We start from the raw sequence: 26,196 nt of genomic DNA on the forward strand, positions 1-26,196 counted from the left end.
GACGATCAGGGGAAGGGAATTGCTATTTTCCATGACTGTTTTGAACATACAGAACTTACACGTGTGTGCACAGTCAAGGTCTTCTGCGACCCATCCTGCCTTCTCTCAGGTTCAGCTTCCGCCCCCTGCTCTCCAGCCTAGGCAGGCACTCCCAGTGGAAGTACGGGGTGAGGGTTTTACAGAAGGTATACACAAACAAAACGAAATAAATACATTTCCTGTTCCTTTAAGTAGCAGCTCCCCAGTACATTTTAAATTAAAAGATACCATTATGTGCTGTGAGGCACTCATTTATTGAAATACAGAATATTGATTATTACAGCTGCCATAGCAACTCCTCCTTGTTCAGCATGTTATCGATGAAAACGTTCAGTGATTTTCAGGATTCAAGAAGAGCCAAATAATTGATTATGCTGTGTGTGTGTGTGTGTGTGTGTGTGTGTGTGTGTGCGTGTGCGCGTGTACACACGTATTTCCAAAGGCTAGTGCTTTTTAGGGTAACAATACCAAACATGTAATTAGGTTATTTGTTAACTATAATTATCAAAACCAAAGTCTATTTATTACTGCTTTTCAGGATAGGATTCTGTGCTTTAATATTCAAGTATCTGTGAATTGATACATCTAAACTTTAATTTTAGGATTCTACCACTATTTAGAATTTTCAGATAAATGAGCTCACTGAAGGCACAAGATCTTAAGCACAAAACGAATTTGTTTTATAATGAAAGTACACATAAGACCCTAATAAATGCTTTTTTCCCCTAGTAGTTTATAGCTAACATATTGGGCTAGGTTCAAATTAATTCTGTGCATGTGGCCAAGTGGCATGTTACATGATTAGCTGAAGAATATCCTCACTTGTAAACACGGAGCCCTCCAGTTGCACAAACTTGGTGTTTTAATTTTGCTGCTATTTTTAGCGACTCATCAGGAACGGGCAAAAGTCTAGGATTAGCCAGTTCTCCCCTTTTTACCTTTTGAGTGGAGACTGCTTTTTAGTAAAGAGTGCAATATCTTTGTATTAATTATTCAGTAATGGACAGTTAAATAAATTATTGTGGTGACCAATCAGATTTGTTTTTTGTTAATCCTCACCCAAGGACATGCTCAACAATTTTAGAGAGAAGGAAAGGCAGGGAGAGAGAGAGGGGGGGAGAGAATCGATGTGAGAGAGGTTACCCTTGGTAATATGTAACCCACCAGGGATTGAACCTACAACCTTTTGGTTTACGGGATGGTGCTCCAACCAACTGAGCCACACTGGCCAGGGAGACTAATCAGTTTTTATAAAGCAGCAAAAAAGAATATGAATAACTAATTCTATAGAAAGACTATAAATATAATTTTTACTTGTTAGTGTTATACTGGATTTGAATATTAATTGACATGCATACCAGTGCTACAGAATTACATGAAAATATTGTTGAATACTCATGCTATAAACCGTTTTCTTTACTCTGGTCCTGAGGCAAAGTACTTAGCATCTTTGTGTGAACAATGTTAATGTGTAAAATATTTTGTCTAAAACGTTAGCTAAAGATATTTGAACAATTTTTTTTCAGTTGCTAATTTGTCCTCCTGTTACTCGGTTCTTCTGTGGAGCCAGGGAGCACTCCCATAAACTGTTAATTCAGGGAGATTCTTCTGGAAGGTTGAATATTTGGAACATACCAGACACTCCTGATAAACAGGAAAGTGAAGAAGGTAACAGAAAGTCAGGTACAGCAATTTCTTAATTCCTCATTCTTTTAATTTAACAACCTAAATACTAACCACTGACTAACAGGTGTCATGTCGTGTCATTTTCTTCTTAGAATTATAGTTGGTGACAATTATCATTCTTTGGTATATTACTAACTCAGCTCTAAGCATGTTTATTTTAATATTTTTTATTTTTTTCTAACATGCACAATGTTTTTTTCTTTTTTCTTTTATACACAACCAAACCTCCACAGGATTGGAAATAACAACTTCCGTTAGTTTGCAAGAGGCATTTGATAAGCTCGTTCCTTGTCCTGCTGGAATTATAGATCAGCTGAGTGTGATTCCCAACAGTAACGAACCTCTTAAAGTGACCGCGAGCGTGTACATACCAGCCCACGGACGACTCGTGTGTGGCCGCGAAGACGGGAGCATCGTCATCGTGCCCGCCACCCAGACGGCCATCGTGCAGCTGCTGCAGGGGGAACACATGCTCCGAAGAGGTAGACCGCAGCCCTGCCCGTGTCGGAGAGCCTGGAGAGCTCTGGGACTGCGGTGCCAGCAATGCTGGTGCGCCCGGCGCTCAGCAGATGCAGTGCCTCAGTGCCGCCGTTAGGGGGCTGGGCAGTTGCCAGAGCTTAGTGTGCAGGCGAGAAAATACTCAGTGCCCGTTCTCCGAATAAGGAGCATTTGATCAGGAATAAAGAAGTACCCAATTTTATCTCTTTGATGCATATTAATAGATCCATTTACTAATAGTTACCTCTTTGGGTTACTAAATAATTATCAATATTGTCCTTACTACCAGTAGTCTTTTAGAACAGTGCTCTCCAGCGGAAATATATATATGTAATAATGAGTGTAATTGTCTAGTGGCCACGTTAAAAAAGTAAAAATGAAGCAGGTAAAGTTAGTTTTAATAATATATTTTACTTAACCCATATAGCAAAACTACTTCCATTTCAGTGAGATAGTTTTCGTTATTATTTTGTGTTCTGAGGCTTCGAAGTCTCACGTACATTTGACACGTACAGCGCTTGGGAGTCTGGACTGGCCGCACTTTCAGTGCTCAGTGGTCTCACCTGGCTGGTGGCTACTGTAGTGGACGGAGCACTTTTAGAAGACAGAGTCAGAAGCCTTTTCTTTGTTGAAATGTGTAGCTCTTTTGACAATGCTTGTTTACTGTTGTTTGTTGAAACTCTGTAAGACTGTTATTTTCCCATTTTTAAATCCAACACCTCGTTTGCAGGTTGGCCACCTCACAGAACTCTCCGAGGTCATCGGAACAAAGTCACATGTTTGCTATATCCTCATCAGGTCTCAGCTCGCTACGACCAAAGACACCTGGTATCTGGAGGTGTGGATTTTTCGGTCATAATCTGGGACATATTTTCTGGAGAAATGAAACACATCTTCTGTGTACACGGTGGCGAGATTACTCAACTCCTAGTTCCACCTGAGAACTGTAGTGTAAGTTGACCAAAACAGATTACTTTACTGTGGGAGAGCGGAGCTATGTTGCTGTCAGGCTGCATGGAGGTGGAGCCTAGAGTCACTGAAAAGAAATGTGACAAGAGAATTCACAAAACTCTTTTAATTTTAAAACGAAATAATGGCAGCTTGTAAAGATTAGGCAACGCCATGATTATTTACTGTTGGGCACATAGAAACAGAAGGTGCCTGTCGTGGTTTTCCTTGTCATTGGCTCCTAAATAGCATGGCTTGCCCTTCAAACATAGTAGCAGTTTAGAATGTGTTTATTGGGTGGAGCTTCAATTTTCTGTTTAAAATAATTTTAATATCCCCGAAGACCTTCCAGAGTCTCATTATTTTCAGGTCTATCTGAGCAAAAAGGCAGGAAAGGTGTACTTTGGTAGAGGCAAAAATAGTCATCAATACTTATAAATAAATAGGGCTTGTTTGTATAAACAATTATTGTGTCGAGGGAAAGTGTATCAGGAGCTGGGAATGATCTTGGAAACTTTCATGCATCCCTTCGTGAAAGTGCATCGCTTTCTCGGTGACGTGTGTGTCAGGCCGTGATGTCAGATATGAAACACGCCAATTCTAGGCATATGAGACTTATGAGAGCTTCAGATTGATTAGCAACAGACCTGTAATTAGTTAATTAAGAACTTGTTTGTGTCATTAGCCGCCTTTGTGTGCGTATTCACCATCTCACACTTACATGCATGCGCACACATGTACACAAACACACCATCTTCTTGCGCACATATTTCATACTTATCATAGTCTGTTCACAGTCACAGTAATGGTCTTCTCGAATTGAAAAATATTTTACTTGTTTATCTGCAGTTTCACAGGGTCTTATTTCAAAATCCAAGGCATGTTTCTTGGCCTTTCTGCCCGTTTAATTTCCCTGATAATGTGTTTTATCTGTCTTGTTCTGTCAGGGCTAGATTTTGATCTGGGATTGGTGGCATTGTAAGAAGTCCTAGTACCAGCATTTCTCTGTCATGTTTTCTGCCGGAATTGACAATTCGGGGTCTTAATCATTCTCTCTCCTTTTTTTCATTCCTGTCTTTTCCTTTCCTTTTCTTCCCCATTGGTGGTTAGTTTCTGATCTTTATCACTGAAAAATTCCCATGTATTTACTTGAATAAGCAATTGTATGTCATATTTTAGTGAAATAGGTAATACTTTAGCACTCACAAGTGATAGCACTGTTACAACCCTGCCCTAAACTTTATTTTACAGTAGTTTTGCATTGTAAAGAAACGTGAACATTTTTATCCCTGGCTGTACTTTCGGTAGCCTAATATTTTGATGCTGAAACTTATTATTTAGATTATTTTTTATCAGTTTAGAACAACCATTTTTGATGTGGGTGATTTTTTAAATGTGAATAAAACATTTGGAACATGCTGTTCATATATAATTATGTGTACAGTTTAAGGGAAAATTTGCTCGGAGGGGTTTACATGAGGTCATGGTTCCTATTTGAATCACATTAATCTGTCCATGTTTTATCCTACGTGTTGGTATGAGCGCACTTTCTGGTTAAGTTTTTGAAAATTTTAAGTGGTAGTTAAAATGTGTTTGACCAACTGCATTTAAAAATAGTTCTTGGTCAGGACTCTACTTAGTAGGCACACGTGTAACGTAGGAGGGGATGGCTCCCCGCTAGGCCAGGAGAGGGCCAGCCCGCTGCCAGTCACCTGGGGGATGTGGACCAGAGAGACACAGACCAGGTGCTTGGGAAAGGGCGTGTGAGCTGCGATTTACTTAACAATAGAGACTTTCGTGTTTGTGATGGACCTTCTAAAGTACTGCTGAAGACAAAGCTGATTATTTAACCAGTAAATAAGGACTGCCTAGTTAATAACCTTTTCATTTAAATGTGCTTACAGATCTAAGAACCTAACTGATTAAAAAAAGGTAGAAAAGAATTCAGTATTTGCTAAATGTTTAGCAAGTGACTCTTGCTGAAATTAGAGCTGACCATATTATATACTGGCTCTTATGCTTGGATTTGAGATGCCCCTCCATAAATTGATCCAGTGTCTCTTTTTTAGCAGAAAAATATTTTTATTTTAAAGTTGTAATCTCTGGTAGTTGGAAAATTATGAAATTGAGTAAAGGTAATGATTAAAGATGAATACTGAAAAGTTTGCCATCTGCCTTTTTGATGAGAATAGAATTTGGTATTTATCTTAGGTATATTCAGAAGGAAGTTAGATTTGACTTCTTGTAATTTTTTTTCAGGAAAGGATGTTTTAAAACAAATGTTGAGTTTTTAAAATTACTTAAATCATAATTAAGAATGTACAAGGTTGATGGTTTTTGTTTTCTTATTTTATAAGAAATAAAATAGAAGGTTGTTAAGAAGTACGAAGCAGAACCATTGTTTGTCTCCTGGCTTAGGTACCATCTTCTCTGTCTAGTGAAGAAAAATGACATCCTCTGCCAGGTGGAGAGGGTGGTGCCGCTGGAGACGGGGAACTTCTCTAACACACCTGTGAGATTTGACTTTGGGACAGGTGCTGGAGCTTGTAGTTTGGAGATCTCTAAAATTAGGGTATTTGCCTTTCCTATTTCTTTTAAGCATGTGGAATATGGAGAAAAAAAATTAGTTTAAGGTTGTTGCTTTTTTTCTTTTTGGTGGTTTAGGCTCTGGATAAAACCAAATGTACTGTATGAAAGACAGATGTACATGTGAAAGAAAAGTAACCTGAAACTATCTACTTACACAGTACTTGAATAAAATATAGTAAAATAAAATACATAAAGTCCTGTACCATTTTTGTTTCTCATTCTAAGTTGATTGTTTATAAATGAATGATTTTGACCTTATAAACTATTCAGTTAAGATACTTCTTAGGCAGTTTTAATAACATTTACATTTAATTTTATTTTTATTTTATTATTAAATTGGATTTCCACTTCAAATATTCACATAGATTTTTTTAGAAAAATCTTTTAAAAAATAGGCTTGCCAAATTTTAACTGATTTACTGAATTTTAACATGCACTTGGAATATTATTTACTGTGGTTTCTTAAAAATATTTTATAAACAGGTAATGATGCACACAGTAGGAAGGACAAAAGGTAGTAAAGGTTTTGCATGAAAAACCCGTTTCCTTTCCCTGCAGTTCTCCAGCCACGTGGTTCCCTTAACCCTGAGTGCAGTGGCTTGTGATCCCTCAGAGACTTCCTGTGTTCTGTTTTAATACTTCAGAACTGTATCATTTTAGTTTAATCTTACTCAAGTAACTAATACATTTAAGCAATTCAGTGGTTAGAGGTAGAATGCTTTTTAGATTTCAAGAGCAGCCAGAGGTGGGTTTGAGTGAATTTTCAAAATCTGAACTTGCCCTGACTGGTGCAGCTCAGTGGATTGGGCCTTGTTCTGCAAACCAGAAGGTTGCTGGTTCAGTTCCCCATCAGGGCACATACCTGGGTTATTGACCAGGTCCCCACTGGGGGTGTATGAGAGGCAACCAATGGATGTTTCTCTCCCTCTCTTTCTCCCTTCCCCCTTTCTAAAAATGAATAAATAAAATCTTTAAAAAAAAATCTGAACTCTAGGCAGTTGGAAGCCACACGAGTGCAGCAGGTGCCGGGGAAGTGCCAGGAAGTGAGCCACCGAGAGGGGGACAGGTGCTGTCCGGAGCAGGAGCCTCTGAACCTCCAGCAGCAGGGTTCCGCAGTCTCAGGTGGGAGCGACTCCATCTCTTCCCTCCCCCCCCCAGCCAGGCTATTCGCCTTCCCTGCGTATCCATCCTTTTCCTTTTACTGTAGCTTCTCACATGAAGGAGTCCACTCTCCAAGACCCAAGAACGTTTTATTTTCACATAGTTTATTTTCAGAGAGAGAAACTAGGCTTTGGAAAAAAATTAGGAGACGAAAATTTTAAAAATCAACAGTGGTTTAAAATTTTTTTTTCTAGCCCTGGCTGGCATAGCTCAGTGGATTGAGCATGGGCTGTGAACCAAAGCATCACAGGTTCGATTCCCAGCCAGGGTACATGCCTGGGTTGCAGGCCATAACCCCCAGCAACTGCACATTGATGTTTCTCTCTCTCTATCTCCCTCCCTTCCCTCTCTAAGAATAAATAAATAAAATCTTAAAAAAAATTTTTTTTCTTAATAAGCCAGGTAGATAGGATTGACCAGAATAAAAATTCAGAAAGTTAAAAAATAACCCCAGTGACCCCATGGCATAGTTCTTCACAGTCGGGCTATGCCGATGCCTTTGCACCGAGCTCTCCATGGTTCCTCCGTTGGTTCGTGCTGCAGGGGCTGCGTGTAGGAGTGTGGCCTCTGACACGGGGCCTGTGTCTGTGATGCAGTAGGACGCCATTTATTTCCATTTTAAATGCAGGCAAATCTCTGCTATGTATTTCTGGGCACATGAATAGGTAGTGAAAGCACTAAAATGAAACTGAAGAGAGCTTAATACCAGAATGGATTCAGCTTTGCTTTGGGGACTGAGAACAGTGAGTATGGAAGGGAACAAAATGTTTTATTGCCTTTTAGTAAGCATATTTAATATTTATTTTCTTCCCTAGTTGGCATGGATGATTGAGCTATCAGAGCTTTTTGCTACTGCTAGAACTTTATTCAGAACAGAATTTTTGGAAAATGTTTCAAAATTAACTGTTTAGTACCAATAATATATATGTTTTTCTGTGTAATATAGACTAAGTTCTTTAATAGATTAGCTTTTTAAAAATTATTTTATTGTTGTTCAAGTACAGTTGTCTGTACATACCCCCACCACTCCCCCTCACCCCGGCCATCCCTACTTTAATAGATTAGTTTTAAAAAATGATGATTTTTCATTTATACCATCTTACTAAACATTTCAGTTTATATAATTTCCCAAAGTATCCAGAAGGGGGCAGCATGGGTTTGCAAAACAGGAGTGCCAGTTACCTAACCTGAGTATTAGAGTTTGTGCCTTCATTTGATGGTATCAGACCCTTAGCTCCTACAGAGAGATGTAATGATGTGAATGGTATATGTGATTATGTGTATACAGTTTGTCTAATGTTCACTGGTAAAAGCTGGTAAAAGCAATGAACAAATGAGATTTTCTTTTTAATATAATGTACTTTTCATTCTGAAAAACTACCTAAAGTTTTTGCCTGAATTAGCTCTTATCTTCTTGAATTTGGACTTTCGTTATTGTTTTAATTTGAATATTACAGTTAAAAAAACAATGTCTGTAACTGTAGCATCGTCTCAGAAGCCAAGCAAGGTAAATTTTGTAAATGTAAGTTGAGCAAAAGCCAGAAGCAGACCTATCATTAATTTTCTACAATGTCACAGTAGATACGTTATCTAATATTCTTTTTTTCTCCTTAAACTTACTAGTAATTATCTTAGATTCTGAGGTCAAATGTTTGTATGTATTCAGTACTGTCCTTTTGAAATTGATTTTTATTTTCTAAGTTAAATAATGCATTGTTGTATAAAATACAGACATTTTCTAAATATGGTCTGGCCATCTCTCTGTGTTACTAAGTATATTCCAATATAATTTTTAATGTTATTCTATAGTTTAGTTTATTGAATTTTATCAAAAGTTTAGAATGTGGGGGGTGAAAATTAGTACAGCTAAGTGCTTTTGCATATCTGCAATAATTTTTTAGGATAATTTCTTAAATATGTAATTGCCGTTTAAAAGGGCATGCTAATTTTTAAAGGCTTTTGGATAGGTATTGCCAAATTGCCCTTCAGATGCTTAAGAATAGGTTTATACAACCACCAGTGACTCCCTTGACTTCTCCACTGTCCCGTTTACCCTCGTCTAGATCTCGCTCGTTTTCTCGGCCTGTCAGGGCCGTGTGCAGAGTGTGTGCGAGTGCACAGGCTCGTTCTCCCCTGAAAGCACGGGTGTGCTCACTGACACCAGTGCTGTGCTGGTGGTTCATTCTGATTAGTTTATATTTTATCCTTTATAACTTTACGTGTTCCAGACTTTTACCACTATTACTGTTGTACGTAAGATAAAAAGAATAACATTTCCCTGCTATGCATACTTTCTGGGTGTTTAACTATCACAGTACGCCCTGTGCAGGAGGCTGGAACCGCCCGTGACGCCCCAGGAGAGTGTCTCCAGGAGAGTGTCGGGGAGGGGCCTCTCCTCGGTGACGAGGGAGGGGACGGCATGCTGGGCCCGGGGGTGCTGCCACGGTGCCCGGCCCTGCAGAAGTGTGGGAGTTCCTCTATTGAGGGAAGGTTCCTTCGGATCTAACATCCTATCCTTGCTAGGAGGGAAGGTGACATTGGCGTGAAATTCACTTGAGTAATGGTCTGAGATGATGAGGTGCTAAACTTTGTGAATGAAATGGTTGATTATTTTAACTTTTTTATTTTGGGCTGAAAAGGCAGTATGACACAGGGCAAGGACTAATTTTCCTGGAGTAACTTAATCATAAAGTGATTTCAAAATGATTTTAAATTTCTTTTAACATGACAACATTATTAGAAAAAAATAACTGACCTTTAAGGTACCTATTGAACTAGGTACAGCATATTTTTGAGTTATCGTTTATTTAGCAAATATCTGAGTGCCCGCGCTATTCCAGGTGTTTGCGGACCAGGCATATAATAGTGGGCACGGTCCAGGCCCGACCTGATAGAACTTCACCTGACACGGGAGCCAGACTAGAAAACAAGCTGTTATGATGCAGCATCATAAACATTCTGCAAGGCCCTCTGGGAGGTCCTAGAAGTGGTACTTAGTAAGCCAGCTCTGGGGGTTTGGGAAGACTTTCAAGATGGGTAATATTTATGTGGATTTATTCATTTTTAAGTGTACTTGAATGTATTCAGATGTATTTGAATGTCAGTTTTGTAGATGTGTGTAAAACCACACATATGTGAACAGCCTCTGTTTGCAGAGGTACTTAGCATGGCGCGTGCAGTGGGAAGTACCAGGAGCCTTGAGACGCCGTTCTGACTAGCACCCGATGGGCCTAATATGGCAAACGCTGACAGGAACCTGACCTAAGTGTGCATTCCTTTGAAAATAATGACCAGGAGATCACAGCAGTGGGTGTGTACGTATGTGCCGCAAACCGGCTGTGACACCATTAGGGCCCTTTATTGACCTTCGCAAAACCTTCGGCAGCATGACCCCCGAGGGTCAAGGGGGAGGCTTGGCTCCATTTAGTGCTTTGCTTGGGGTATCCATGGTGGGCTGGACACACCTTTCTTGCCCAGTGGTGGACACTGAAGATTGGGTTTCTCTGTGTTCTTTGATGTAGACTTAAAAGCAAGCCAGCATCCTTTCTAAACAAAGAGGTATTTTTGGTGTATGTGTTCTATTAATTTACCGCTAGGAAAGTGACACAGTTTCTTTTAGTGTCTTCATTTGTAAAAATGGGGGTAATATTTATTAACCCGCTTATTTCCATGAGAAAGGAAGAAGTAGTAGTTCACGGTTTTCTCAGAGGTGGGTAAATTCGGTGTTCTTTTCTTGTAAGGATACGGGTATGAATGGGACATTTAGGTGGGGGCCAAGCGGTGGATTCAGGGTTACAAGGTCAGATGGATGGTGCCATTCAGGTTCTAAGTGAGGAGTCCATACACAGAAAGGGCAGGACCATCAGCAGCGAGGAGTCCTAATTCTGGTGAGCGAGGCTCTGAGCCACAGAGCACGTGTGTCCCCGAGTGTCTGCAGCTCTGGCTTTGGGTGTGGAGCTGGGCAGTAACCTTAGACAGTTGACTGGCATGCAGAAAAGGGGAAAAGGGCAACACTTTCAAGTTTCTTAAAACCTTAGAATATTTTCAGAGCCTGCAGATTTGGCTATCTCAGTCTCTAAGCTAACAAATTATCTCACTTATTTAAAAAAAATCTTTTTTCTCTGATTTCAATCTTACATTAAACTCTTCATTTATTTTTTTTTAAAGATTTCATTTATTTATTTTGAGAGAGAGGAGAAGGGAGGGGGAAAGAGAGGGAGAGAAACGTTGAGTGGTTGCTCTCATTCGCCTCCAACTGGCTACTCGGCCCACAACCCAGGCATGTGCCGTCACTGGGAATTGAACCAGCGACTCTTTAGTTCTCAGTCCAGTGCTCAATCCTCTGAGCCATACCAGCCAGGACGAATTCATTTTTTAATTTGTTGTTTTACTAATAAGGGAGCAGTCAAAGAAAGGTGAAGTTCTAATTAGTCCACTATTTCTTCATTTCTTCATAGTTATCTTGTATGTAGTGAATGAATGAAGGTATTAAAAATAGCCCCTAAAACTCTTAATTTCCATGATTACCCAATTAGAAAAAAGTCAGTGTTTTCATTAGACCACATGGTCTTATCTCTAGAATAGTTGTTAAACAAACACCATTCTCTCTCTCCCCCCACCCACCTCCCTTTCTCTCCCTGCCTCTCTCTCTCTCTCTCTCTCTCTCTCTCTCTCTCTCAAGAAGGATGGGCTATGGATTGGTGAAAAAAATTTTGATCTATGATAGTTTTGTGAACATGTGGAAATGAAATGAACGTTCGTAGGCTCTTGTCTTCCCCTTATGCAGGATATGTAAAGGTGATGAACGATACATGTCAAATGCACATTTACGTTCTGGGAAGCACAGATGCTGGCTGAGAGGGGAGTGGGGCTGACTCGTGAGTGAAGGAGTTGGCCGTGCAGAGCTCGTCTCAGTGGGCACACTTAAAAGGAGAGACAGGGGTTAGTGTTCAGATATTTAAAGAATATGCAGACAGAGAGGAAGATTGTTTGGGCAGCTAAGAGATTGTTTCTGAAGATGGTATAAAGGAAAAGAAGAATTTAGACTAGCAAACAAATTAGCAAAACCAGAAAAAAAAATGCGGTCTACCCTGGGAGCCGTTGGAAAGCAAGTCATGTCCCCGGAGAGCCAGCGGATGGGATGGACTAGCTGTCTCTGATTTCTGTAATTCACGGCAGATGCTTAGGGGCAGGCTGCAGAGGGGTTTCTGGGAATGGCTGGAAGTGAAGTCTTGTAAATGCTCAGGTCAGGCCGTGTGACCTGGGTGGCGTGTTCCGACTCCGTCAGCTTCTCCGGTAGCTTGTGGCATTCTGCTGCTCAGCACTGATGTTCCGTGGAGACTATTTCCTGGCAACTTCGATGAGACTTTGTTTGGTTTAGAATCAGAATCCTTTGAAAACTAAGTAATTAACCTTGGAATAATGGCTTTGGTCCAGTATCTTCCTCCTTTTCATTTTACTATTTCCACCTAAATAAAAAAGTAGTTTTTACTTGGCTAAATATTCTGTTGCTTATTGTCAGCCTTGGCTTTTAATTCACTCTTGAATTGATGCATATTGCTTCTAGGGCAGAATTGATAGTGTTCGGAACATGAATTTGGTTAATTTTCACCTATAAAGTGCCAGCCAAGTTGATAGGATGCTTAGTCCATGCTGTGCAAGTTCTGTTCCATGACAGAGAAAAAATTTAGGTGGCATTAATGTGTCCGTTGATGCCGGTGGTGCTGAAGTGCAATATGGGAGACCGTTAATGGGGGTACGGGAATAAATTATTAGAGCTTTTTTTGTCATTTTTAAAAAGATTTTTTATTTATTTATTTTAGAGAGGGGAAGGGAGGGAGAAAGAGAGAGAGAGAATCAATGTGCGGTTGCCTCTCACATGGCCCCCACTGGGAACCTGGCCCGCAACCCAGGCACGTGCCCTGACTGGGAATTGAACCCGCGATGCTTTGGTTCACAGCCCGCACTCAATCCACTGAGCTACACCAGCCAGGGTATGTCATTTTTTTAACATTAAAAAAAAATTAGCTTCTGAACATCTGCGAGACGGAAGGACATCGGACATTGGTGCCTCGCTTGTTCCATACGGCAGGTGGGCACACGCCGCCGTGGGGGAAGGGCAGGCCCACTGCCATGAGTGCAGTGACGGCGAGCTCTCTGCGGGGGGGGGGGGAGGTGCTTCTAGTGAGAACGTGTGTACTCCGGGGAGCTGCAGGTCCTGTCACGTGGTTCTTGACCCAGGGCAGAGAAAGTAAAGATGGAGGATGTTTCCAGTGAAAATTAAATCTTTTCATTAGCCACATTATGAGGTTCCAATGATGGTCATTTGATCAGTCTGGCAGGAAGGCATCTAAAAATCATAATGATATAAGATATGTGTATCTACTACAGCAATAAAACCTTTTTAAAGACACATTATTGCACCTGGAGGTATTGACTAATGCTAACGTGAAGTTGTTGAGGTTGTTAGCAAGACATTTATGAAAATGCTTCATTTCATCTTAAATGTGTTCACTTAAACTTTGAGGCCTCCTTTGAAAATATATATACTATTTTTGTTCATGTTTTATAGTATACATGATTTATTGGCAGAGAACAGATATAATTTACAAATATACATGTAGTGGGAATACATTGCGAAGCTTTGTAATGAATGGGTGTATGATCAAAAAAATTTGGAGCATAAATGCTTTTCCAATAATTTAAAGATACGAGATTTACATTGTTTTGTTGTTTTACTGTTTTAAGTATACAATTTAAATGTCTTACACATTATTTTGTTATAATGCCCTGATATTAAATAATGTTTTCCAGTTGAAATGAAAAGAAATGAAATACAATGGAATTAATCAAATTATAGAATCATTCATTGTCAGTGAAGAAAATGTTGAAGCCCAAATCTTTGGAATAGAATAATAGTAATAATAATAATAATAATAATAATATTCCACTCATTTGTGGGGAAGCTGGGCCTAAATCCAAGAGAGATAGGAGTTATAAAATATTCTTTAAGAAGTGTTCCTTTAGCAATTTTGAGTACAGATAAGAAGAAACCAAGTTAATTGTGTTTTAGCAAATCTTTTAAGTGCCTTCATTTAACAGATAGCTGAGACTTATTTATCATTACTCTGTCCATTGTTGAATTAAAATTAATACCAAAGTGGTGCTTGAGAATGGTCTTTTTCCATCTTACATTTAAATAGGTTAGACTTTTGCTTTGTTTATACCATTAATTTGTTTTCACACAGCCTGCAAAGGTAACCATCAACTCAGAATTAATTAGTGGAATCAAAATTAATGAGGTTTTACTGTACTGGGCCATTTCCACTGCAGCACGATCTAGACTAGTGTTTTCTCGAAAGAAGAAAAATTAGATTTATTTTAATCCATATTTAAAAAGCAAAGAACCATCTTTTCTTGTGAGTTAAGTACCTCTAATAACTATGCTTTCTTGGGCTTAGTAATATTGATTTATTTTTTTGTTTTCGGTTTTGATTATTTTGGCTATTTCCAGACTGTTGCTTATTACAGTGAAGCCAGAGTTAACTCTTCAGATGCCTATTTTCCTTTACAGGGGCAATATATCATGTTTATTTTGGATCGTTTTTTTTTTGTGGGTAGATTGTGTCATTTGCCAATTTTCATCATGATTGCACTGTATAAAAGAAGAACAGGACTTTTCTTTAAAACATATTTATGTAAATATATGCATTACAGAGAATCCATCATGTGCAAACAAAAAGCTAGAATTTTTGGAATTGTAGTTCTTTTTTTCCTTTCAGAAAATTACATCTACTTATTAAAGCAGATCATATGATACTATTTAATATTTGATGTGTATGTCCTTTATTTTTACTAATAAGAGTGATAACGTAAAGCTTTTAAATCTTTTTATGAGGATGGATTGTGTTTTCTTGAATTTTTAAAATTGTCCACCTGCACCTACATGGGGAGGGAATGAGTTTTGACAGCGAACTTACAGGATTTGATGCAGAAGGTCAGGCTTCTCATAAGAATGGGGAAGCCTTACTTGTTTGTTTAATGTCTGCAGTTGTAAACTACAGTGAGAGATATTTGTCAGTTTTCTGTGATCTCAGATGTTGCAACCTACCAGTAGGTAATAATTTGAGGAACACTGAACACAGTAAAGAATGTTGGTAAAAATTCACTTAAAAAAAAAACAACAATGGAGAAACAAACTTCACCCTGACTCCTGCCCCATTTTCTCTACTCTTTAAAAAGGAAAGACGAGAGTATGTGAACGTTAATGAAATGACAGTGGGCTTGGGGCCAGCAGGGAGGCTAGTTTAGGAGTATGGCTTTGACTAAGAATTAGCTCATTGTAAAGAGATTTTTGAGAATTTGAGTCTAAGTAGCAGAGCAAACACTAGTGATGGGTGCTGTGCATGCTGGGGCAGATCAGTGTTTGACTGACGAGATCAGTGTGTGAACAGGTAGAAAAGTAATGCTGTTTAGGAATTATTCTCTTTAATTTTTTATTTTACAATTTCAGTCGACATATAGTATTATATTGGTTTCTGGGCACAATACAGTGATTAGAGATTTTGGATAACTTATGTAGTGATCGGTCTGGTAAGTTTAGAACCCAGGACTATTGGAAATATTCTTTTAGTTTATCACACACAAAGAAAAAGGTCGCTGTTAGATTTCTGTTTCCTCTGATGAAAGAAATACATTAAATGACCACTTTTTGGCAGATTAGTGTTGCAAAATTGGAAATAGCAGTTAACCATTAATGTAGCATATCATTCCTTTTCGTAAGTTGAATGATGCATATATTTGATAAATACAAAGTCAGCACTAATGGTAATCTATAGAAATGCAAAGCATCCATTGTATTATCTTGGGTTAGCAATGCATGTCTGGTGAAACTCCCAAATGTTTTATGTAGTGTGAGATAACCAAAAATAAAGGCATATATTACTATGGTATATATTTCACCCTTTTTTTACTGTAACATTGTCTATATTTAAATGAATTTGTTGTAGTTTGTCACTTCATTTTGATTTATTGCTTAGTTATAAAGCTAATTTTTGTGTGCCATAAGTCACCTACCCTCCCATTCCTTAATATATCCTTTTAAAGAAAGAAATCATGTTGTGTGTCTTAATTGAATGCTTATTGGGAAACATGAACTTAGTAAGCTTAACAAATGATTGTTTAAGAAAGGTCTAGATGATGCTTTAATAAAGGTTTATAATATGATCTTTCTGAACTTAATTTTAACTCTTAACATTAGTAAATACTTGCTATGTTTATTATAGCATTTAAAACATTCATAAACCAAAAAGTACAAAAAAGCAAACACAAAAAAAAACTAAATCACCTAAATTTAAGAAAAAAGTTAATAGGTAAACCTTAATATCTTTGTTTTATTAATGGTTTGTTTCATTCAAAAATTGATTTTAGGTTGTTTAAAAAAAGAAACATTATTCAGTAGGATTAAAAATAAAGCTAACCATGGTGGGAAAAAAATGAGAGGAGAAAGGAGATGAGGCCACGGAGACTTCACTTACAGAAATGTATGTCCAAGATCTTGAGCCGTTACGGATAGAAAAGTGAGACCTGAGTTTCTTAGTAGCCAAGACATAAAAGGAACTAGTTATAGTAGTTTTCCCAAAAGTGTGTTCTTCAAAAACTAGGTCTTGCCCTGGCCAGCGTGGCTCAGTTGGTTCGGCGTCATCCTGCAAACCGAAAGGTCGCTGGTTCAATCCCTGGTCAGGGCACATGCCTGGGTTGTGGCTTGCCCCCAGCTGAGGCGTGTACAACAGGCAACTGATCGATGTTTCTCTCTCACATCAGTGTTTCTCTCTTTCTCTCTTCCTCCTTTCCCCTCTCTCTGGAATCAATAAAAAAAATAAAAAAAAAGAAAACTTAGCTCTTGTAAGATTACCATAGTCACATAAACTCGGGGACGAGTGATAGCGTGTCCTTCTTACACCGATAATTAGATGCACATCCACGTGTTAAAGGCTCTTGGAAGTTCTGTGGATAAAAACAATGGTAACTTGTGTTTCCCATTGTATATTTGGCCACCTCCTCCCTTTAAAAGAAAAATCTGCTGTCCGTCAGCATTTCTCACTCAGTGAGATACACCAGTCAGGGAGCTAATCTTTAGCTGTTCTGCTTAAGGCAGAACACCCAGCAGGGCGAGGTTTGAGAGGCTTCCCCTTTGGGTGCCGTAGAAGAGGTGGTGTATGTGTAGAGCAGTGGCCCTCTTCCTCAGTAAGTAGCCACAATGTATACAATTACGAGTTTTAAGGCAACTGTTTCCATATGGTTTCACCTTTGCATGAACTGAAAGCATAGTCTCATAAGTCACTAAAAAGTTAAGTTTTAAATTGCTTATCAATTGTCTCAAAAAGCGAAAGGCTTTAATTTTTAATTTTCCAGGTCATGGGTTGTGTCTTCTGTTGCTAGTGGAAAATCTTTACCATCTTTGTTCCATTATTCATCTTTCATCTTGTTCCAGAAAGGAATTGAAGGGCCCAAACTAGAGAGGAGCAGAAAAGACACAGCAGAATATTCTAATTGGCCACTGCGTGTGGGGGTTGGTGGTGCGCCTGCTGACATTATAGACAGAAGCTGTGAAGCACATCTCCTGATAATGCAGAATGTCTGTGCTGCTTCAGAAATGGTCGTGGCAGAGGGACCGTGGGGTATTGTTTTTGAGCACAGGAGCAGGGAAGGGCCTGGGTCTAAATGACAGTCACAAACAGAAGCGCCAGGGAAAGCGGTCCCAGCAGCTAACAAAGGCAGGTTCATACTGTGGAAAGAGAACACATAATAACAGATCAATTTTTTCCCCAGCTCTGCCTGCTCATATATAGCAATCATTTTAGTAAGGTCATCTTCACACTTAACAGCAGATTTTCCAAGGCATCTTTCCCACCCTTAATCTAGGATTAATTTAGCATTCTTTTTTGGGGCTATGATGATCAAACTGGGTGTTTTATGTATAATATGAAGGAACATATTTTCAGCACAAGCACATATCGTGGTCGGTTTTCAGGAGCAGTGAAGATTGTGTCCTTCATGTTGGCTTCAGTCGTGGAGGATAGGATCCCTTTTGTTCTGAGTGGAACCTAAATATAATTAAGGCTTATTCTTCGTTTCAGGCGAGAGTGCAGCACTGCGTCTGCTCGGTAGCCAGTGACCACTCAGTAGGACTCCTGAGCTTGCGAGAGAAAAAGTGCATTATGCTGGCATCCCGCCATCTCTTCCCCATTCAAGTGATCAAGTGGAGGCCCTCGGACGACTACCTGGTAGTGGGCTGTGCCGACGGCTCCGTGTACGTCTGGCAGATGGATACTGGTAAGAACGATGGCTGAGAGAGAGACCCGGGCATTGCACGTGTGCATTCGAGTTCCCAGAAATTAAAAACCTTTAATATGAGGGGGGAAAGCCCCGAAATATCACAAGATCGCTACTTTTTACTTGATCGCTGCTTTTTCTAAGTTCTGTGCCACGCTAAATGCTGGGGCTTGGCCGGTCTTCAGAGGGGTGTAATGGAAGACAATGTACACGTTAGGACAGACGTACAGATAGTAGACCAAAAAAAAAATCAGTGATTCCGTATAATTCATGAGGCAAGATGTGAGCAGGATAAAGAAACCAGTTTTGTCTCAGATTTAGAAGCAGTGGAAAAAAGAGAGCCCTCTTTTATTTGAATAGCAGAAAATCAATACTGGGCAGTTAATAGCAGGAGGTGATTGAAGTGAAAGTTTTAATTTCTAGAGAGAACCTTTAAAATTTCAGTTTCAAAGATTTTATGTATAGGGCATAACATAGAACAAATAATGCTTAGCTTAAAAGTATAGGCAGCGATATATCACGTTGAACATAGTATCTCCTTGTCCCTGGGAAGTCTTTAAGTATGGACCTAAATGTGTTTATTAGTTTAAGCTTTTAGAAACACATTTTAGTCTACTTACGTGATCACGAGCCAGTGGACTGAAACCTGTTTGGAGCAGTTCTTGTTGAAATCGCAGCATGTACACATTTGTGCCTGCACTGTGGTGTGGTCGGAGTTCTCTTAACCTCCGTCGGATCAGAGCCGAGCGCTCGGCAGCCTTTCTTTCTGAGTTCTCGCTGTAACTGCCAAAGCGAAGGCAGCCTTGACAAGACGGAGCCTTCCTGGGGCGGGGGTGGGGGGGTGTCAAACGGTTTTTGCATTTATCTTTTCTTTTTGTCTGATCATGTAGGAGATGCATATACCTTTTGTCAAATTTTAGAGACAAATAGAAAAGATGAACCCAGATTGCACTGCTGAGTGGCGAACGTTAACATTTTGGCACATTTCTTCCTTGTCTTATTTCCGTGCATTTTTAAAGCCAGGATTGCTGTCGTACGACACATGCAAATCTGTACGCACGAAAGGCGTGCTTTGGTGTCCTCTGGCTGCACCCCGTGTGCCTCGCAGCACAGGCGTGGGTTTGCTGACGTGGTCCGCCCCACTGACCGGCTGCACCGAGTTCGCCTTTGGTTCTGGAGTTAGGCCACTTGTTGTGAGTTTAGAACTGACCACTCGCTGGCACTGTGACCTGCAAGTCCTTAGACTTTTGTCCCTCAACTTTATCTGCAAAAGGAAGACAAGAATAGTTCCTGTTTTCTAATGTTGCTGGGAGAATAAAATGTCACAGTGTCCACCTGTGGTGCATGCAGTACATGTAACGTGTGTGTGTGTGCTTGTGTACATGCAAGTTTCTCTGTGTGTACGTGTGTGTTATTAAATACGCTACTTGTTACTTTGTTGAACTTGGGAATATACGACCTTTAGAAATATATTCTTTGGAAATTAATATTAAATAAAGTTCTTATAGCAGTAATGACATGCATAAAATGCTCTTTTGAAATAGTCAAAATTTTAATTAACTGTTGTTATATCTTAAATAAAAAAGTATGGTGAACTTGTCTAGGACTTTTTTTTTTAAGATTTATTTATTTTTAGAGAGGGAATGGAGGGAGAGAGAGAGAGAAACATCAATGTGCGGTTGCTGGGGGCCATGGCCTGCAACCCAGGCATGTGCCCTGGCTGGGAATCGAACCTGCGATGCTTTGGTTCGCAGCCCATGCTCAATCCACTGAGCTACGCCAGCCAAGGCTTTTGTCTAGGACTTTTAAAAGTGAAATAAATATAATAAAGGAAGGTGGTATTTATAATTTTCCTGAATTTTTCAGACATATGCTTAAGTAATGACACTTGAAAATTTCAGATACTTTAAATTTTATATTCCTTACTAAAGACAAAGTTACTTTTCCAGGAATCTCCCTAGAAGGAAATGACAAATGGCCCCTGTAGGCATGGCTGGAGGATGTTATTCCCATAATTAGCTTAGTGTAATTAAGCCCATTTTAGATTACACAACATATAATATTGAGAACTCAGAATTCTGACCTTCAGGAGGATTTTTGGTAAACTGTTAGTCAATAGGACTGCTAAATTGAGATAATAGTTGAGAAGCAGAATTTATTTTGGGTATCAACCACAATAGGGAGTGTATACACTCTTTTTTCCTCCTTGCGGCTCAGGCTTCAACTAGTGATATGGGAGTCTCCAGGGAGTCAGTCAGGCACATCCGGGAGGTATTGCCATTATTTATTTATTAAATTTATGGATTTATTAAATAAATAAAAGATGAGGCTAAGTAAATCAGTCCCAGCCAAAGTTTGATGTATGAAATGTATTAAAACTCCGAGGAGGCACTTTATTCCTCTTCTCAGTGTTCTGGGAGGGCATTTTTACGAGGAAGCCGCCGTCCGCTGACACTGCTCATGCGCAGAGCGCAACTTTCTGTTTGGTCTTGAATCGAACCGATGTCTCTGCCTTGTGCAGACTTAGAAATGTGTTTCCTGCCCTGGCTGGTGTGGCTTAGTGGATTGAGCGTCAGACTGCAAACCGAAGGGTTGGTGGTTTGATTCCCAGTCAGGGCACATGCCTGGGTTGTGAGCCAGGTCCCCAGTAGGGGGTGCACAGCAGGGAACCCACACATTGATGTTTCTCTCCCTCTTTTTCTCCCTCCCTTCCTTCTCTCTAAAAATAAATAAATAAAATCTTCAAAAGATGTATTTTCTTTATACTTCTATGTAGCACTTTCTTTTCATTGTTTTCCCCTTGAGATGGGTAGTTTTATCTCCAGTGATGACTTCCTAATGAAATGAGTTTGGAGCTAGTCATAGAAAACTTAAGTAGAGAGATAGAAGTTCAGAATCTTTTGTTCTTTTATTGCGTCCTCTTTATTAAATGCCAGAGTGATGTGGGTGCCATGGCAATTGGTCTTCTGTCACGTGTCAGGGTAGTCAGAAGGCGAGTCAGACAGCAAGCCGCAGGGGTGGCCAGAGGAAACCCCACTCCCACCTAGGGACTCACTGAAGGCGGGCCACTGGCCCAGGCGGTGTCTGCCCCCACCTGGAGCTGCTCTGTGCTTCAGCCCCATCCTCACCTGTCGTGTTCCCTGGCAGCACGCTTCGGCCCCCCCCCCCCCCACACACACACACAGGTCTTTGCCAGGGTCAGAATCCTATCTATTTGGGACACCGTGGCGTGCTTTAAGTAATGACTGATGTTACAAGATGTTCTTTTTATCTGATCAGTACGGAGCCTAAACAGCATTCTCCTCTGCCCATTTTGATCATCTTGACTGGGTAACGACAGGGGTTTTCAGATCATAAGCCTGTTTCTGTAAGGACAGTTATTAGGTGTTTCTGTACAAATGCAAACACCAAGAGTGCTTGCCAGATATCACTACAAGTTAGTGTGTGAAGTCTTGGCAGTTTACTTCGTTCTCTTATCACTTTTTAACATGTATGCTCTGTCCCTTCAGCTTTTGAAAATATTTATTTTTTTGTATTTATTTCATAAATGTATGTTTTTTCATCTTTTTAAACTTTATTATCTAATAACATGTAGCACAGAGTTATGAATTAATATATGTTTATGTCTGTTTAAAAGGGCATGTAAGGCATGGATAACAAAAAACTTAAAAAAAGATACTTTTTGAAAATCTTGGTAAAACCAAGTATAATCAGAGATATTTTCCCCTCTCTGGATGATTCACTCTGGAATTTTTAAGGAAGAAGTTGTTAGAGTAGAAATGCAACTGTCTCTACTACCTACACCCTCCCCTTAGGACCCTTTTGTGCAATTAATTGCTAAACCCTTCCCATTAGGTACCCTGCCCTCCCTCCTTTCTTTCCAGTGTATCGTTAACTTGGCACAGGTGTGGAAAAATAGAGCCCTGTTGTTATTGGTTTCTTTGTCGTCTTTCTCCTGTTCTTTTTTTAAAGAATATTTTCTTTTTAAAAAATCTATTTCTTTATTTTTGGAGAGGGAAAGGGAGAAAGAGGGGGAGAGAAACATCAATGTGTGGTTGCCTCTCACACGGCCCTTATTGGGGGCCTGGCCCGCAACCCAGACACATGCCCTGACTGGGAATCAAACCAGTGACCCTTTGCTTTGAAGTCTGATGCTCAGTCCACTGAGCCACGCCAGCCAGGGCTATTTTTTCTTCTAACCCATCCTTACACTGCTGGCAAATCTATTTTAGGAAGTAAAAAAACAACACTTGGTTTATATCACCGTCTTAATGGGTAAAAAAACCCCCACAATTTTAGGCCACATAGCCTTTAAGACAAGGTCCTCTACTATGTGGTAGCCTCGCACCTTTGTCTTTGTCTCCTGCTGTTCAAGTACACAGACCACGTGACTGTGCAAAGGATGATTCTAGCCCAGAATGACTGGGTCAGTCTCTTTCATATCATCTGTGTTTGTTGCTCATGGGTTTTACTCATTTGGAACATTGTTCATTCTATTTGCATGTTTCTTTAATTTGTTATATTTTAAGGAAATTTGAATAATAAAAACAAAATGTCACATATTTACCCATGTAGTTTTCATTCCTGTTGCCTAATATTAAATATTTCTTGTAATGTAGGTCTATGAGTGATGAATTCTTTCAGCTTCTGGATGTTTGAAAAACTATTTCACCTTAATTTTTAAGATTTTTTTTTCTGGGTGTAGAATTCTAGGTTGATTTTTTTTTCCTTTTATACTCTTTCTTCTTGTATTATCTCCAATGAGAAATCTCCCTTATTTTCCCCCCTTTGTATATATTGTGTCTGCTTTTTTTTCTAGTTGCTTTAAAATTTTTCTCCTTATTTAGGTTTTGAGCATTTTGATTGTAGTTTTATTTGTATTTCTTGTGTGTAGGGTCATTGAACTTGCATACTAATGATAGATATTTACTTTTTAAAATTTTTAACATTTACAAATAAGGCAATCAGTAAATATGTCTGGGAATATATATGTATACATAATAGGTGTATGTATATAAAACACACATACATATGAATATATGTGTAGTTACTGGTATACACTTACTGATAGCATATATGTAAATTTGTATTATTATATGGTATGTTTATTTAGTATAAATCTTAGAATGAGACTTTCTGTGTTAAAGGAAATGTCAATTTTAAATTTGATAGAATTTGTTAAGAAAGAGTCACTAATTTTCAGTTACAATAAAAGTATTTTACTAGTTTCCTCATACCCTTAAGGATGCTGAATGTCTATCGCGGTAAGACATAAGTGATATTCCATTATTGCTTCAATTTGGATTTCTGTATTAGTGAGGATGATGTCTTTTCGTATGACTACTACCCATTTCTATTCTTCATTGTTCATAGCCTTCGAACATTATTGAAATCCCATTAGTGAATACATACTCTCCTTTTCACACGTACCCAAAAAGTTTCAGGTAACAATTTCTTCTTTTGCTTTGCCTTCCAAAATATATTGGTCAGCACTCAATACGCTGATTTATGTTCACACTGAGACCACCAGGAACTGTTCTGGGAGTCCTGCTCACACTGAGACCACCAGGAACTGTTCTGGGAGTCCTGCTCACACTGAGACCACCAGGAACTGTTCTGGGAGTCCTGTGGAGAGAGGACAGCGAGTCAGGATTCAGCGTCCTTAAGGCGTGGGGGCAGACCCGACTGGCGTGTATGTAACCGCTCAACACTGGGAAGACTCCATGTGTTTGGGTGTTCGGGCACCAGCTCAGAAACACAGTCAAGTGTTTGTGTTTTGGTGATAATTCAAGTTCCTGCTGTTCTCCATGGTTATTTTTCAAAACTGATGGGTCTTCTTTTAGAACGACTCTGGAGGAATGCCCAGTGAAACAAAATAAACTCCATTATCATTTTATTGTCATTATTATAATCTTCAAAAAAATACATGCAGGGCCCTGGCTGTTGTAGCTCAGTGGATTGAGTGCGGGCTGCAAACCAAAGCATTGCAGGTTCGATTCCCAGTCGGTGCACATGCCTGGGTTGCAGGCCACAGCCCCTGGCAACTGCACATTGATGTTTCTCTCTCTCTTTCTCCCTCCCTTCCCTGTCTAAAAATAAATAAATAAAATCTTTAAAAAAAAAAGAACTCGGGACCTTTCTTCAGTTTAAAAAAATAAATACACGCAGATCCTCAGCAGGAGAACCCCCTCTGCCCAGTGCGACGCTGCGCGCCGTGTGTGACTGGGTGCGCACACAGGCTGCCTGCTCCAGAGGACGGTCCCGCGCCCTCCCTCACGCACGAAATGCAGAGGTGGGGATGAACGGAAAGTGTCGCCAAATACAGCAGCTGTGACGAGGCTGCAAGCTGACGTAGCAGTTACTTTCACAAACACACCAAAGAACATGTGATTGGGTGTGAAGAATAACCGTCAGGAAGTTTTCAGCTAGAATGAGGAGCTATATATTTTTTCCAGTCGTGTGGAGAGATGCTGGAGAAAGAAAAGCTTCAGGAATTGTAGCCAGACTTACTCTTTTTTTGTTTAAGATTGATATACAGCTTAGAAGAAGGTGAAGTCATAGAACTTCATGTTTGTAGTAAAAGTAATGGTGTGGGTTGACCAAGGAGGCCATGTTGGAAGTAGAAAAGCCTGGGGGAGGTCGTTACAATCTTGACTCTGAACTTGACTTTGTTGGGAAGTTGTGGGAGGGGCCTTTCGTGGGAGGAAATGACACAGGTAACGCTACCTGGGAGATTGTTAGAGGAAGGATGTGCAAGAAAATGTTTCTGGGAGGCACCGTTAAAACATATTCCCACATAAAGAATGTCCTTGCATTTATCGTCTTAAGCCATTTAGCATTTTACGGTGTGTGTAACACTTGCGAACACACCTACGTCTTGCAGGCGCCTTGGATCGCTGCGTGATGGGCATCACAGCCGTCGAGATCCTGAATGCCTGTGACGAGGCCGTCCCCGCCGCGGTGGACTCGCTCAGCCACCCGGCCGTCAACCTCAAGCAGGCCATGACGCGGCGCAGTCTCGCCGCTCTGAAGAACATGGCCCACCATAAGCTGCAGACCCTGGCAACGAACCTCCTGGCTTCCGAGGCGTCCGACAAAGTGAGTTTTGTACGTGGGCTTGAGTGTGTATTCCTCTTTGAACGTCGTTTGGTGACATAGCCTTGCGGTTTCTTAGGGAATAATTTTGGCAGATGACACTGGTGGAAAGTCAGCTTCTCATTGTTATTTAGGTTTGGCCAATGTAAGTGTTATGAGCATTTTGAAAGAGGAAATTATATTCTTACCATTCAGCATCTTTTAACAGGATTGCTACTGAATTAAGTGACTTCAGTTCCTGAAGTGAGAGCAAATATTTTATACGTAATCTGTCTTTTGACTTTCTGACAGCTTTCCTTTTGAAAGATTGAGCACTGGCTAATGTCTCCAGGAGAAAACCATCATCATTTAGGTACACAATGAAGATGCCTGTAATTGTGGTCCATCCACTGATTTTAAAAGCAGGTTCTGATTTTAGTAAAATTGGGCCATTAAAGGGATTGAGTAACATGCCGGAGACTCGGTCCGGTGGAGCAAAGCCAGGCCGGCATCTGTACTGATAGCCCGGTCATATATGTTCCTTGCTGGCACTTAAAACCAGCGCATCTGTTTCTTTCTCTGTTGAAAGAGCACCAGCCTACTAAAAGAACCAGCCATCCCAATTCATTAATTGGTTACTCATCTTGAGTTTTGTAGGGGCTAGCCACTGTGTGGTTCGTGGGGTTGTGTTCTGTGGTATAATTAGAACTAGTTCTCTGGTGACGGATAAAAGAAACCTAGAGTCAACCCCAGTATTTCACAGCTCACTACCGAACACGGCTGTTTCCATCTCAGTGTTCATTAGAGTTACCAAAGGGTGATAAATACTTTTATTTTCATTCCCTCATATTCCTAATTCCTATTGTT

General features: G+C 39.9%; 1 protein-coding gene across 2 annotated transcripts in view; it reads left to right on the forward strand.

Moving 5' to 3' along the window:
• Positions 1–26,196, forward strand: part of WDR7 (WD repeat domain 7) — a 290,553-nt gene that overhangs the window by 36,960 nt on the left and 227,397 nt on the right. For both annotated transcript variants that reach the window (XM_045849693.1, XM_045849694.1), the window contains exons 10-14: positions 1,566–1,722; positions 1,959–2,207; positions 2,954–3,174; positions 18,060–18,255; positions 25,139–25,353. In XM_045849693.1, coding sequence (XP_045705649.1) covers positions 1,566–1,722; positions 1,959–2,207; positions 2,954–3,174; positions 18,060–18,255; positions 25,139–25,353 — 1,038 coding nt within the window. The remainder of the gene's footprint in view (positions 1–1,565; positions 1,723–1,958; positions 2,208–2,953; positions 3,175–18,059; positions 18,256–25,138; positions 25,354–26,196) is intronic.

This window comes from Phyllostomus hastatus, unplaced genomic scaffold (genome assembly GCF_019186645.2).
Source record: "Phyllostomus hastatus isolate PE091 unplaced genomic scaffold, TTU_PhHast_1.1 phas_contig_80, whole genome shotgun sequence".
NCBI lineage: Eukaryota > Metazoa > Chordata > Mammalia > Chiroptera > Phyllostomidae > Phyllostomus > Phyllostomus hastatus.